This window comes from Lactuca virosa, chromosome 7 (assembly GCF_052849685.1).
Source record: "Lactuca virosa cultivar CGN04683 chromosome 7, Lactuca_virosa_CGN04683_v6, whole genome shotgun sequence".
In the NCBI taxonomy this organism is placed as follows: domain Eukaryota; kingdom Viridiplantae; phylum Streptophyta; class Magnoliopsida; order Asterales; family Asteraceae; genus Lactuca; species Lactuca virosa.
In genome coordinates, this window is record NC_136432.1 from 145,415,492 (window position 1) to 145,427,985 (window position 12,494).

Below are 12,494 nucleotides of genomic sequence, written 5' to 3' on the forward strand. Positions count from 1 at the left end.
TTAGTCTATCTGCGATATTGTGGCAGTATGAATTATGGCATTTCTGATATAATTTGGTTTATTTTTAGTATGGTGTCACGAGAGGATCACGATCTGGAGCGAGTGGCCAGTATAGGACAGGATTGACTGATGATCAGATTCAGGAGATCATCACGACTGAGGTGGCTGCTCCTGTTCGGAGGTCTATGTCGGAGATGTTTGGGTCTATCAAGACCGCTATGATTGAGCTCTTTGATGATCGATATATTGCTCTTTATGAGGCCGATGTTGATGCAGCTACCACGGTTGTTTCCATGGTTGGGATTCGAGGGGAGAGATCCTTCTAGTACCCAAACTTCAACAATAGGAAGCCCTCGGAGTACGATAGGTTTAGGGACCCAATTGTGGCGATGAGGTGGGTTCCTGATATGGAGGGTTGTTTCTTCACATGTTCTTGCCCTGCTGACCATAAGGTCAAGTGCGCACTAAACCTTCTCCGGTCAGGGGCGAAGGATTGGTGGATATTGGTGACGAGCTCTTACACTCCTGAACAGAGAGCTGCTATTACCTGGGAGTAGTTCTTGGAGATGTTTTGTACAAGATATGTCCCCTTGGTGGAGAGGGATATATTGGCTCAGAAGTATCTGGATCTGAGATGGGAGACTGAGACGGTGACGGAGATCACCAAGATATTTACCGAGAGGGCTCTTTTCTGACCTGAGTTTGCTGCTTCTGAGTATGCTCAGATGACCTAGTATTTGAGCATGCTCAAGACGGATATCCGCTAGTTCGTGTCCACCCAACGTTATGGTACTCTCGCTGAGCTTCAGGAGGCCGCGAGGAGGCGAGAGATTGAGTTAGAGATCCATGCGAGGGAGATGAGGCAGGCTCCTATTCAGTCACAGCCTGCGGCAAAGCATTTCAAGCCCGCTGTTTCGAGATCTGAGCACAGAGGGGCCGCACTTGTGGAAAGTGTGGCAAGGTTCATGTAGGTGCTTGTCGATCTTCATCTGGATGCCACAAATGTGGAAAGGAGGGGCATTTTGCCAAGGATTGTCATTAGCATGACCTAGTATCGAGCACCAGGATTTGTTACACTGTGAGCATGTTGACCATATTAACGCCAACTGTCCCTTGCTCACCGCGAGGTCGATGCAAGCTCCAGCACCAACTACTTTGAGGATCACAGATTGGTGCCAGGGTAGGGCAGAGCCCACGAGGGCTCGAGGTCACACTTTCCAGCTCATTGTAGGGAGGCCATGACGGCGCCTGATGTCATTACTGGTATGTTTCCATTTATTATTTTGTCTTTTATTTTGTGGATGCTTATGTTTATGATTCTGCTAGGTACCTTCTTAGTAAACTCCGTGCCTACTCTTGTGCTATTTGAATCTGGTGCGAGTCGGTCTTTTATATCTCAGTCCTTCAGCATGACCTTTGATATGACTCTTGGAGAGTTATAGTGTCCATTACGGGTTTCTATCGCCAATGAACACGGGGTTTTTGCATCGAGTGTTTATCAGGGTTGTGTCTTGGAGATTTTTGGGGTGCCTTACCCAATTCATTTCATTCCTATCCTCATGGGGGATGTGTGTGTGATACTAGGGATGGATTGGTTGAGCATGTTTGGTGGTATTTTTGACTGTGAGGGTCAGCGGGTGGTAGTTCGAACCCCATGTGGGGGAGAGTTGGTTATTTATGGAGAGGGTACCAGGATTAGGTCAACCTTTTGTTCTGTTGCCAGGCTCGGAAGTATATTCAACATGGTTGTATGGTTTATCTTACCTATGTGGCTGATACTTGGGCTGGGAAGCAGGCTTCGATTTCATATGTGCCTGTTGTTAGAGAGTTTGCTAATGTGTTCCCGGAGGAGTTACCTGGTGTGCCTCCTGAGAGGCAGGTTAAGTTCAAAATCAATTTGGTTCCAGGTGCAACTCTGATTGCTAAGGCTTCGTATAGATTGGAACCACCTGAGATGCAGGAGTTGTCCTCATAACTTCAGGAGCTGTTGGACAAGCAGTTTATTAGACTGAGTAGTTTTTCGTGGGGAGCACTGATTTTTTTTGTCAAGAAGAAGGAAGGTTCACATTGTATGTGCATTGATTATTGGGAGTTAAACAACTTGACGACGAAGAACCTTTACCGACTTCCACAGATTGATGACCTCTTTGACCAGTTGCAAGGTGAATCTTGGTTTGCCAAGATCGATTTGAGCTTGGGGTATCATTAGATGAACGTTAGAGAGGAGGACGTGGATAAGACCGCGTTTCGGACTTGTTATGGTCATTAAGAGTTCCTAGTGATGCCATTTGGGCTCACCAATGTGCCCGCGACATTTATGGATTTGATGAATTGGGTATGCAGGTTGATGCTCGATCGATCAGTCACTGTTTTCATTGATGATATATTGGGCGTATTTTAATGCTCGTGAGCAGCATGAGGAGCACCTTCGAGAGCTTCTGGGAGCATTGAGTTGGGGACGACTTTATGCCAAGGTCTCGAAGTGTGAGTTTTGGTTACGAGAGGTCTATGTGTTGGGACATCTTGTTAACCAGAGGGGAATTTTGGTCGACCCGGCCAAGATAAAGGCGGTTATACAGTGGGAGGTTCCAAAATCCCCATATGAGATCAGGAGTATCTTGGGATTAGCAGGGTACTATCAAATACTTACTCAGGACTTCTCTAAGATTGCAGTACCCCTCACTCATCAGACAAGGAAGGGCGTGGATTTCCTCTGGGGGGCTGAGCAGCAGGCTGCATACGACACTCTGAGATAGAAGTTGTTTGGGGCCCCAATGTTGATCCTCCCTGAGGGTGTTGAGGATTTATTTTCGTGTATTGTGATTTATCCGTCACTGGGTGGGAGCGGTGGTTATGCAGCGTGAGAGAGTCATTGTGTATGCTTCTACGCAGCTAAAGCTACATGAGGGTCGATATCCAACACATGATTTAGAGTTGGGGGCGTTAGTGTTTTCCCTCAAGATTTGGCTACATTATATGTATGGGGTTCAGTGTACCATCTACACGGAGCACAAGAGTTTGAGATATATCATGGATCAGCCAAATCTAAACATGAGACGACATAGATGGCTTGATGTAGTCAAGGATTATGACTGTGATATTCGGTATCACCCAAGGAAAGCGAATGTGATCGTTAATGCTTTGAGCTGCAAGATGGCTAGTTCTGCTATTGAGAGCCTATGTATGAGTATTTCGATTGATTTACCATTGTTAGATGTGATTAGGGATGCTCAGACTGAGGGAGTCAAGAAGGATAATTGGAAACAGGAGAGACTCCGGGGTGATATTGATAGGTTTACTACTGACAGTCGTGGACTATTGACCCGTTATGGTTGGATTTTGGTGCCAGACTTTGGTGGGATTAGACGGATGGTGTTGGAGGAGGCACACAAGTCCAGATTTTTGATATACCCTGCAGCCACCAAGATGTATTGAGATTTGAGACTTAGTTATTGGTGGTTGTGTATGAAGAGAGAGATAACATGGTATGTTGAGAGGTGCTTGACCTGTCGGATGGTCAATGTCGAGCACCAAAGACTGTATGGAAAGTTGCAACCATTGGAGGTTCCCATGTGGAAATGGGAACATATTACTATGGATTTCATGACCAAGTTACCTCGGACGGCTAAGGGATTCGACGAGATATGGGTTATAGTGGACCGTTTGACTAAGATTGCCCACTTTCTAGCTATTCGAGAGTGCTCTTCAGCCGAGAAATCGGCCGATTTATATGTACGCAGGATCGTTGCTCGGCATGGTATTCCAATCTCCATTGTATCTTATTGATATGTTCGATTCACATCTCGTTGTCGGAAGAAGTTCCTCGAGGAACTGGGTACGAGGTTGCATCTTAGCACTGCTTATCATCCACAGACATACGGTAAGAGTGAATAGATCATTCAGACACTTGAGGACATGTTGAGAGCTTGTGTCATAGATTTCGGTGGGATTTGGGACTCCTATCTTCCCTTAGTTGAGTTCTCGTAGAACAACAACTATTACTCCAGTATCGGTGCGTCACCTTTCAAGCTTCTCTATGGGAGGAAGTTTCATACCCCATTCTGGTGGGGAGAGGTCGGTCACAAGGTTATGGGAAGGACTAAAGTAGTCCTTCAGACGATAAATCTTATTCAGTAGATCAGACAGGGGATGCAGATAGCTCAGATTGGGTAGAAGATTTATGTTGACAAGCATCGATCTAAGTTGGAGTTCCAAGTCGGTGACATGGTTTTGTTGAAGGTATCACCCTGGAAGGGTGTAATACGCTTTAGGAAGAGGGAAAAGTTGGGGCCCCAGTATATTAGGCCATTCCGAGTGATTATCAGGGTTGGCAAGGTAGCGTACAGACTGGATTTTCCCTATGGAGCTCATCCAGATCTACAGCAACATCCATGTGTTGCAGCTTCGAAAGTGTATGGCTAATGATTCAACGGTTTTTTCTTTGGATGATGTTTAGGTTGATGATCACCTGAATTATATTGAGAGAGCAGTGGCAATCTTTGATCGAAAGACGAAGGCCTTGTGAACAAGGTGATGTCTTTGGTCAAAGTTTAGTGGTAGCATCAGAAAACTTTTGAATGGACATAGGAACGCTATCCGGAGATGCAAGAGCATTACCATGCGTTTTTCATAGCAGCGGACTTCAAGGACGAAGTCTAGTTCAAGTGGGGGAGAATTGTAACATTCAGTTCAGGTGAGCAATTGTCAAGTTTAAAAATTCAAAGCTTTTAAGCCTACTCACAACGTAAGATATGTTTGTCACGTCGTGAGGAGGTTAGTTACGCACCATCTTTGGGCTCATGATGTGAGGACATATAGGTCACGACGTGAGACCAGCCTAAGTGTAAACCCTAATTTTGGGGATTTTACTCCGTATATAAAGGAATTGAGGGCTAGGGTAAGGCCACCATCAGCCTCCATCAACTCCTTGCACTCCCCTTTGAAACCCTAGCATCCATATTTGATCTAGAGCTTGTTTGTGGCGATTCTAGCTAAGGAAAAGAATAGGAAGAGCATGTAGTCCATCATTTATGCATTCAAGTCTCTCCGTCAAGCATTCTCACACATTCTAGCTGATGTAGTGGTTCAAATCCATAAAGTTGCCAAATTTATGGATCTCTAGTGTCTTTTCAGTAGTATAGACACTATAGCTGGAATATGATTGAGTTTTAAAACTCTTACATGAGATTTGGTTTCATTTCCTCTTTTGTGCCCTAGTTAGTGTTTGGGACATGCATTGGACATGCCTGTCTAAAAAGCCACAATTTTTATGATCTTATGAAGTAAATAAGACATTATTGAGGATTTGGTTGCTTGGCCAAAAAGTGATTAAGATTTTCATTAAGAACTTCTTATCAGAGCATTCTCACGACGTGATCACATGGGTGTCATGATCTGAGGATGGTATTCATCGACTGTTTTAACTTATTAGGTCACGACGTGGCTAGTGGATTGTGAGACTTTCGAGTATGGTTTGATTTTGACTTTGATTAGGGTTTGAATAAATTTGACCTGAAGGTATTTTGGGTATTTTGAGTTGTATTTGAGATTGGACACTATTTGATGAATAGGTGACCGGTAGAGCTGATATTTAGAGCAGTGTTCTATTCAACGATTTTTTTTCAGAATCAGAGGTATCACTGTACTTGTGGGTAAAAAGGCACCAATGTCGGCCCACTATGTTATATACTCGGGTATCTAGGATGATGTTATGTTATTTATATGATAAATTAGTAGATCTGTATGATTACCTGTATTTTTTGGATATGTGTTTATGTTTATCTGTTATATATATCCACATATTGTGGTTGGGTTGAGGCAGTCATGCTTTGTGCTGAAGGACAAGACACTCGGGGCAGTCCGGATAGGTTGTAGACCCTGTGAGGCGGTCCAGTCAAGTAGAAGGTCCAGAGAGCAGTCTAGATAGGTTATAGGCACTGCGAGGCGGTCCAGTCATGCTGAAGGCTCAGACTTGCATGTTGTTGTTTGTTTTGTTGTGTGGTGGTACCTTGGGAGAACTCACTACGCTTTGAATTACGATTTAATTTTATATTTCAGGTACTTCAGATGATTGGGGCAAGGCGAAGGCGTAATCGTGCACATCTTCCTGTTTTTATGATATTGGACCTTGGGATGCTCTGTTTATGATTACACTTTTGAAATAGTCATTTTTTGTAAACCCTTTATGGTTAACGGGTTTATTTTGAAAATTTAAAATTTCTATGATTTTTGGGATGTTACAAAAACCCTAAGTACTCACCAGGTTTCCCAACATGGCCCACTCAATTTATTGTATCACAAGTTGCGATGTAAAAGATTCATTATGCTGAGAGATTCCATATGTATTAGGCCACTAGTTTAACTATTGTAAGGCTTGTAATATTTCATTCTGCTTATGTTTTCTTCTTGACGATGACATCCCAACGTCTTAATATAAATAAAATACATTTCTTCGGAAATGCTTTGATAATATCATTATCATGTTTTTTCGAACAAATTCCTCAAGATTATTCCTCAAAAAGGATACTTTGATTTTGAATAAGCATAAACAAATTGGTCTTTTTTGGCCGTGAAATTGGGGATGTCACACCCTGTACGCTCTAAGAGGCCCATAATTCATGGAAAAGATACCTATAAGCCCAAGAAATCAAGAAAGTCTTATACAGATGGATCTTGTTTCTACTATTGAGAAACAAGCACTAGAAGAGGGATTTTCTTTCTTATCTGAGAAATATTGGTCGGACCGATAATTCAGGTATATATTAGATAGAACTTATGTTTTTCATTTAACACTTAAGTACTCGATACTTTCTATTAATATAATATTAGCAAATGTTTACAAATATTCAAGAAGAGTAAGGCGTTGAGCACAAGCAAGTTGGAACTTCACTCATGAAGTTTATTATTTACACTTAGAATATAAAATACTTTTATTGTAACATAATATTTTCTTTGGAACAATGTATGTTTGGATATAGATAGTCTAAATATCCGTCTCAATTAATTGATTAGATGATTGATTATTTTCTTAATCATTTTCATAACGATCACATTCTGAAATGATTAAATTCTTTTTTTGAGAACTAGATCTCTTAATAAAATTATAAAGTAATTATCAATATTTTCTAAATAATAAGTTCTATAAGAAAATATTTTTGAATCAAACACTATTTGAATCAAACTTATCTATGAGAATCTTATCTACGAGAATCATATTATATAAGTAAAATACACATATTCCAACATCAAGAAATGGATTTTTGAAGGCAAAGAATGTATTTTATTTGACATATCTGAATCTTATACATGTATAAAAGATTACAAATTATATTTTCACTAAATAGAAAATAATTATTAAGGAACTATACATAGTGATGTATGACTTCCCTCTTATTGAATGTCTAGGTTTAGTACAAGATACATTATCAACTTTATTAACAACTATAGTTGTTGTAATTATATTTTATATAAATAAAAAACAATCGTGAAACCTTTATTGAAGTTAAGATACAAATCAGTAGAACCATCTAAAGCCTTAGATATAATAAAGGATGAACTAAAAGTTAGAAATAATATTCCTTTATCATTTCGGGATTATGCAATAATCTCTATTACTTGTATTTCGAATACAAACACCAACTAAGAAATATTTAAAACACTTTATAAGATTTGGTGTGGAAAGACTCCATCCTTATCTTACTTAATGTTTTGAGGATTTTAAGCCTTTTTTAAAAGAAATCTTCTAAACCAAAAATCTACTAAATACATATTTATAAAATATTATAAAAGGTTATTTAGTCTATTATATACAAACCCACCAAGAATAAGTTCTTATATTCCTCTAAAAGTTGAGTTGTTAAAATACAAGCTTCTAATTCACAAAGCAAGTAGGAGGCACATGGAACTTGAAGTAGCTCAAGAACCATATCATGATGTAGGAAGAGTTGGCACTAGTTTTAACAATTATTGTTAAACATGAATTTTAGCTATTTAGAAATACAAATTATTCCTATATATGGTAGAAATCATCTATAACATGAGAAATATAGAATCTCACATTGATGAGTTTTCTTGATAGGTTTTGGTAAACCTCGCAACTACCAAATGTTATATCAGACTTTGAACATGATAAATGAATTAGAGTCATGAACAGTGAGATACTATCCATGTATAATAATCAAGTTAGAGCTTGATTAATTTTCCTCCTTATAATAACAATAGAAGGATTAAGTCATTCTTTCTGAAGGAAAACAAACATGAACATCTCTACACATAGCTATGGTTATATCAACAACGATATTATTTACCATAGCTACATATTACGATTATGAGATATGGCTAATAAATTTCAAGAAAACTACTTTCCTTAATAGACACCTACTTGAAGATATCTATATAGTTTAGCCCGGAGGTTTGGTTTTTCCAAGATATATTAACATAATGCGTAAGCCTTAAGATCTATTTCTAGATACAAAGTAACCATCTCAAGGTTGGAATCGTCATTTTAATATGAAAACACAAAGTATGTTTTTACATCAAAATGAAGATAACATCTGTGTTTACTAAAAACAAGTGGGAGCATAGTGATATTCCTAATCTTTTATGAATAAGACATACTTAATCATAGCAAATTATGTTCCAACTATGCAATGCCCTTTCACCTTGACTCGGAAAGTGTTTCTAAAAAAGACTTGGGAAAAACAAGATATATTCTTGGAATGTAAAATCTACGGCGATAGATAAAGATGATTGTTTAAAGTTTTAAATCTTTATGAATAGGTTGACAATATCTTAAAATATATCAAGATTTAATATTCCTTTAGAGGACTCTTGGCATTTTCACATGACATCATTTTGAGCTTGTCCCAAAAGAACCTAACACATAGGTCTAAGCTAGATAAAATGATTTATATTTTATTTGCCTTGACAAATGAATCCATTATTTGCGTCATATTATGTACAAGACTAGGTATATTATTATTCTATAAATATATAATAACATACTAATAAGATACATGGGAAATTCATTAGATGAATATTAGAACATTATTAAAGTATTTAAGAAGAAAGTGAATATATGTGAGTTAATAAGTTTAGAAGAAGATCTTTATGTAAAGAGATACACAAGATAATCTATTCAAAATAAATAGTGATAATTATGAATTATAATTGGATTATAACTTTATTATGAATGAATAATGAATTTTGTTGGAATGAGCTCCAAGCAAAATATAATTTCACAATCTACCATAGAGTCAGAATATACAGCTACCTTAGAAGATGCAATCAAATATGATTGGATGAATGAGCTCATTGAAAAACTAAGTTGAGTCCTTCCATTACAGGATAACCTAGAAATATTTTTTACTTCAAGAGTATATTTAATAAAGAAAAGAAACTAAGTCACATTAAAACACCAATCATATTCTCCAATATATTTAACTATACTTAGAATAAACTTAAATATAAATATGGTCGTATTCGCAGAATTCACACAAATTAAAATTAGTCAGACTCATTAATAAAGTCCTTCCTCTAAGCTAAGCATTAAAGGTCATGCTTGAGCTATAGGAATTTGTTATTCTAGAAATAGGATTTGATTTGGATTTGGTATTTAGATATTGAAACATTATGACAACAACTATTATATTTTTTTGATATATTGTGATATGATTTCGCATTAATACTTGTTATGTTCTATATTAACATGTTTAATCCACAAATAATCTAATTATTCTAAAAGTTCATATTCGGTCATAACTGCGGGAGTAATTATGAAATAAGTAATATGAATTGGATAGGTTGACTCACATAACATGAAAGTATGCAAGAGGTTGTAACCAAGATTCATAGGTACTTTTTAGAGAACAAGTATTGGACATGTCCCACATCAAGATCACCTCATGCATCATTATCATGAGTGATACTTGATAAAAGGTGTTATCCTTGTATTTATTATATCTAGGTATTTATATTTGGATTTGAGTGTAGGAGCACTATACTTTGCCATGGTCAAATGTTGTTCTTTGACCAAGCAGTTTTAAAAGCCATTTTCAGCTATGGTATCAACTATAAAAGAGGCGTGGATAGTTAATATGTGATTTTTTCCTCTTATGTGTTGAGAATTAGTCATCTAACGCGTGTTAACCAAATTTGAACACTAAATGAGATTGATTGTGATCCAATCTCATGTTCGACAGGATGTATGTAGCAAAAGGATAACTAATAAATCTACCTTATACATAATTGAAACTTTAAGCTTTTGGGAATTAAATGTTGATGAATGCCATTATTCGTCGTGTTTTATTGGGTTACGTGAAAAGTTGCTAGACTTTCACCATTGTCTATATCAATCTATGACGAGTCTTGTGCAATTGGTAAATTGAAAGATCTTTATGTCCAAGAGTCATCATAAAATCATATTTTCTAATGACATATGATCCTATAACGTGACACCGTATAATAAGTTACTACTTATTGACTATTTATTAGAGTAATCTGATTATTAATAAATATAAATAAAACTTGTATTTAAATAGAAAATTATTATTTGATGAAAATAATATTTTAACAACAAATATTGAATTATTGTTTCTAGGAAATAGTAATAGAAGAGAACAAAAACTAATTATAATAATATCGTATGAATATATATGTTATGTACATTTATTTGGACACTTTGTAGTTCACCTAATTGTCCCATGTAACTACCTAGTTGTAAGATTAAGTATAATACACTCAAACATCGCATCGAGCATGCACATGGCCGAATTCTTCACCAGTTGGAGAATAGGTTGTTCGTTGCCTTTCTTACTTCAAATCTCATGCCTATTTTAAGTCCCATGCTTTCATTTAATAAAAGTATGGTCTTTCGTATCGATGTGATAGTATATAAAGGAGAGAATACTGTCTTTTGAAGTTGGATCTTTTTTTCTCTCTTAAAAAGTCGAGAATGAGATGCTATGTTTCCCTCTCCTATATTGCATTGTCTAGTATAGAGTTTATATGCTTAATGCGCTTCTCCTTTTATACTTATTTGGTATAAGTTCTTTAAGTCTTAAGAAGTATATTTTACAAGTGAAGACTAGCATCTTTTGGTGATTTAATCTTTCTTGGTGGATACATATAGAGAGCTTATACTTTGGAGTTTTAGCCTCACTTCATCAACTTCTAATCTTTCACGAGAATCAAATTCTTTAAATGTTTTAAGTTCTTTTTCCTTTTGTGGTTGATTTAATCTTTCAATGTTTTGTAAAATGATCATTGGTGAATTAAAATGGTTTTAGATTTATTCAGTTTAAATTCCTTTCGTTGTAGTTTATTATAGACTATTTTTGAATAAAATCCAACACTTTATTGCCTCTCTACCCTCTCCATTCACTGCCTCCCTCTGCCCTTCATCAACCACACTTACATCTGTTGATGACCAAACATACATCGGCTTATCATCGATTGATGTGAAATCCTCTCACAATCGATATTATTCCTAATTACTATCAGAAGTCTCAAAACAAAATGAGAGTTTTCTTTGATAAAATAGTTGACGATGACGGTGATATGGATGCCACATGGTAAATTGCTTCTCTTAAATCACATCCTCTCTATTATCTTTGCTCTTATTTGATTTCTCATACAATATCTATAAAAGATACTTCTAGTATTGTAGGACTAACATAGGAGTCTTGGATTGTTAACAAATTGATATAAGAGAGTCTGGTGTGCTTTATATATGTATCCATGTAAGATGTTTGATATTTTTCCTCTATGCTTACTCTCAATATTTCTTTAGAATTATTTAGAATTGAACTCAGGAATCTACATTAGTCTGCATAATTTATAGTTTGATTCAACATACATGTGTTGTTGTTGTCTCATTGTGTTGTTTCTAGATACATAGATCTAGATAGAAAATGGGGATTATAAGCTCAAATGAGAGAGTTGTTGTCGTGATCATGTTCAGTGGTCCTATAAAAGGTATTCTGAGTTCCTTATTAAGTAACTTCAATTTCTATCATAACTCAACCATATAAACTTTTACTATTTTTCTTTCTGATTAGTAAGACAGGTACTCAATCTTAGTTATGATTCACTTGATCTCACTGCACTACCCTAAATAGAAATTGTTTAATTCTATTTTGGATTGGATGTTATGACAGCAAACTCCATGCTCTGAATTTGATTGTGATTTCTTTTGTGAATGTATTTTTGAAAGAATATCTAAGCAAAGAAAGATTATGTATGTGCTCCAATTTACCTCCTGAGGTTATATGTATCTTTTAGATTTCGAAGTAGAATTATGATTGTGAAAAATAGGGAAATTTTCAACGGATTTTCTTGGAAATAATGATTCTTCAGAATCTTCTTCCTTTAGTTAATTGCATTTCATATTGGGCAATTAGAATATTGTTGTCTTATAGTTACTCGATTCAATCCATTGTCACTGAATATTCCAAAGCCACATTCAACTAGGAAGGAAAAGCAATGGTTTATTATCA

General features: G+C 36.5%; 1 protein-coding gene across 1 annotated transcript; it reads left to right on the forward strand.

Moving 5' to 3' along the window:
* The first annotated feature begins 3,030 nt into the window (after window positions 1–3,030).
* Window positions 3,031–3,435, forward strand: LOC145127208 (uncharacterized). The gene has a single exon (XM_079062440.1). The coding sequence runs from the start codon at window positions 3,031–3,033 to the stop codon at window positions 3,433–3,435; it is 405 nt and encodes a 134-aa protein (XP_078918566.1).
* Window positions 3,436–12,494: the final 9,059 nt, after the last annotated feature.

Coding starts and splice junctions, on each gene's coding strand:
- LOC145127208 (XM_079062440.1), top strand. CDS start 3,031: ATGGATCAGCCAAATCTAAACATGAGACGACATAGATGGCTTGATGTA.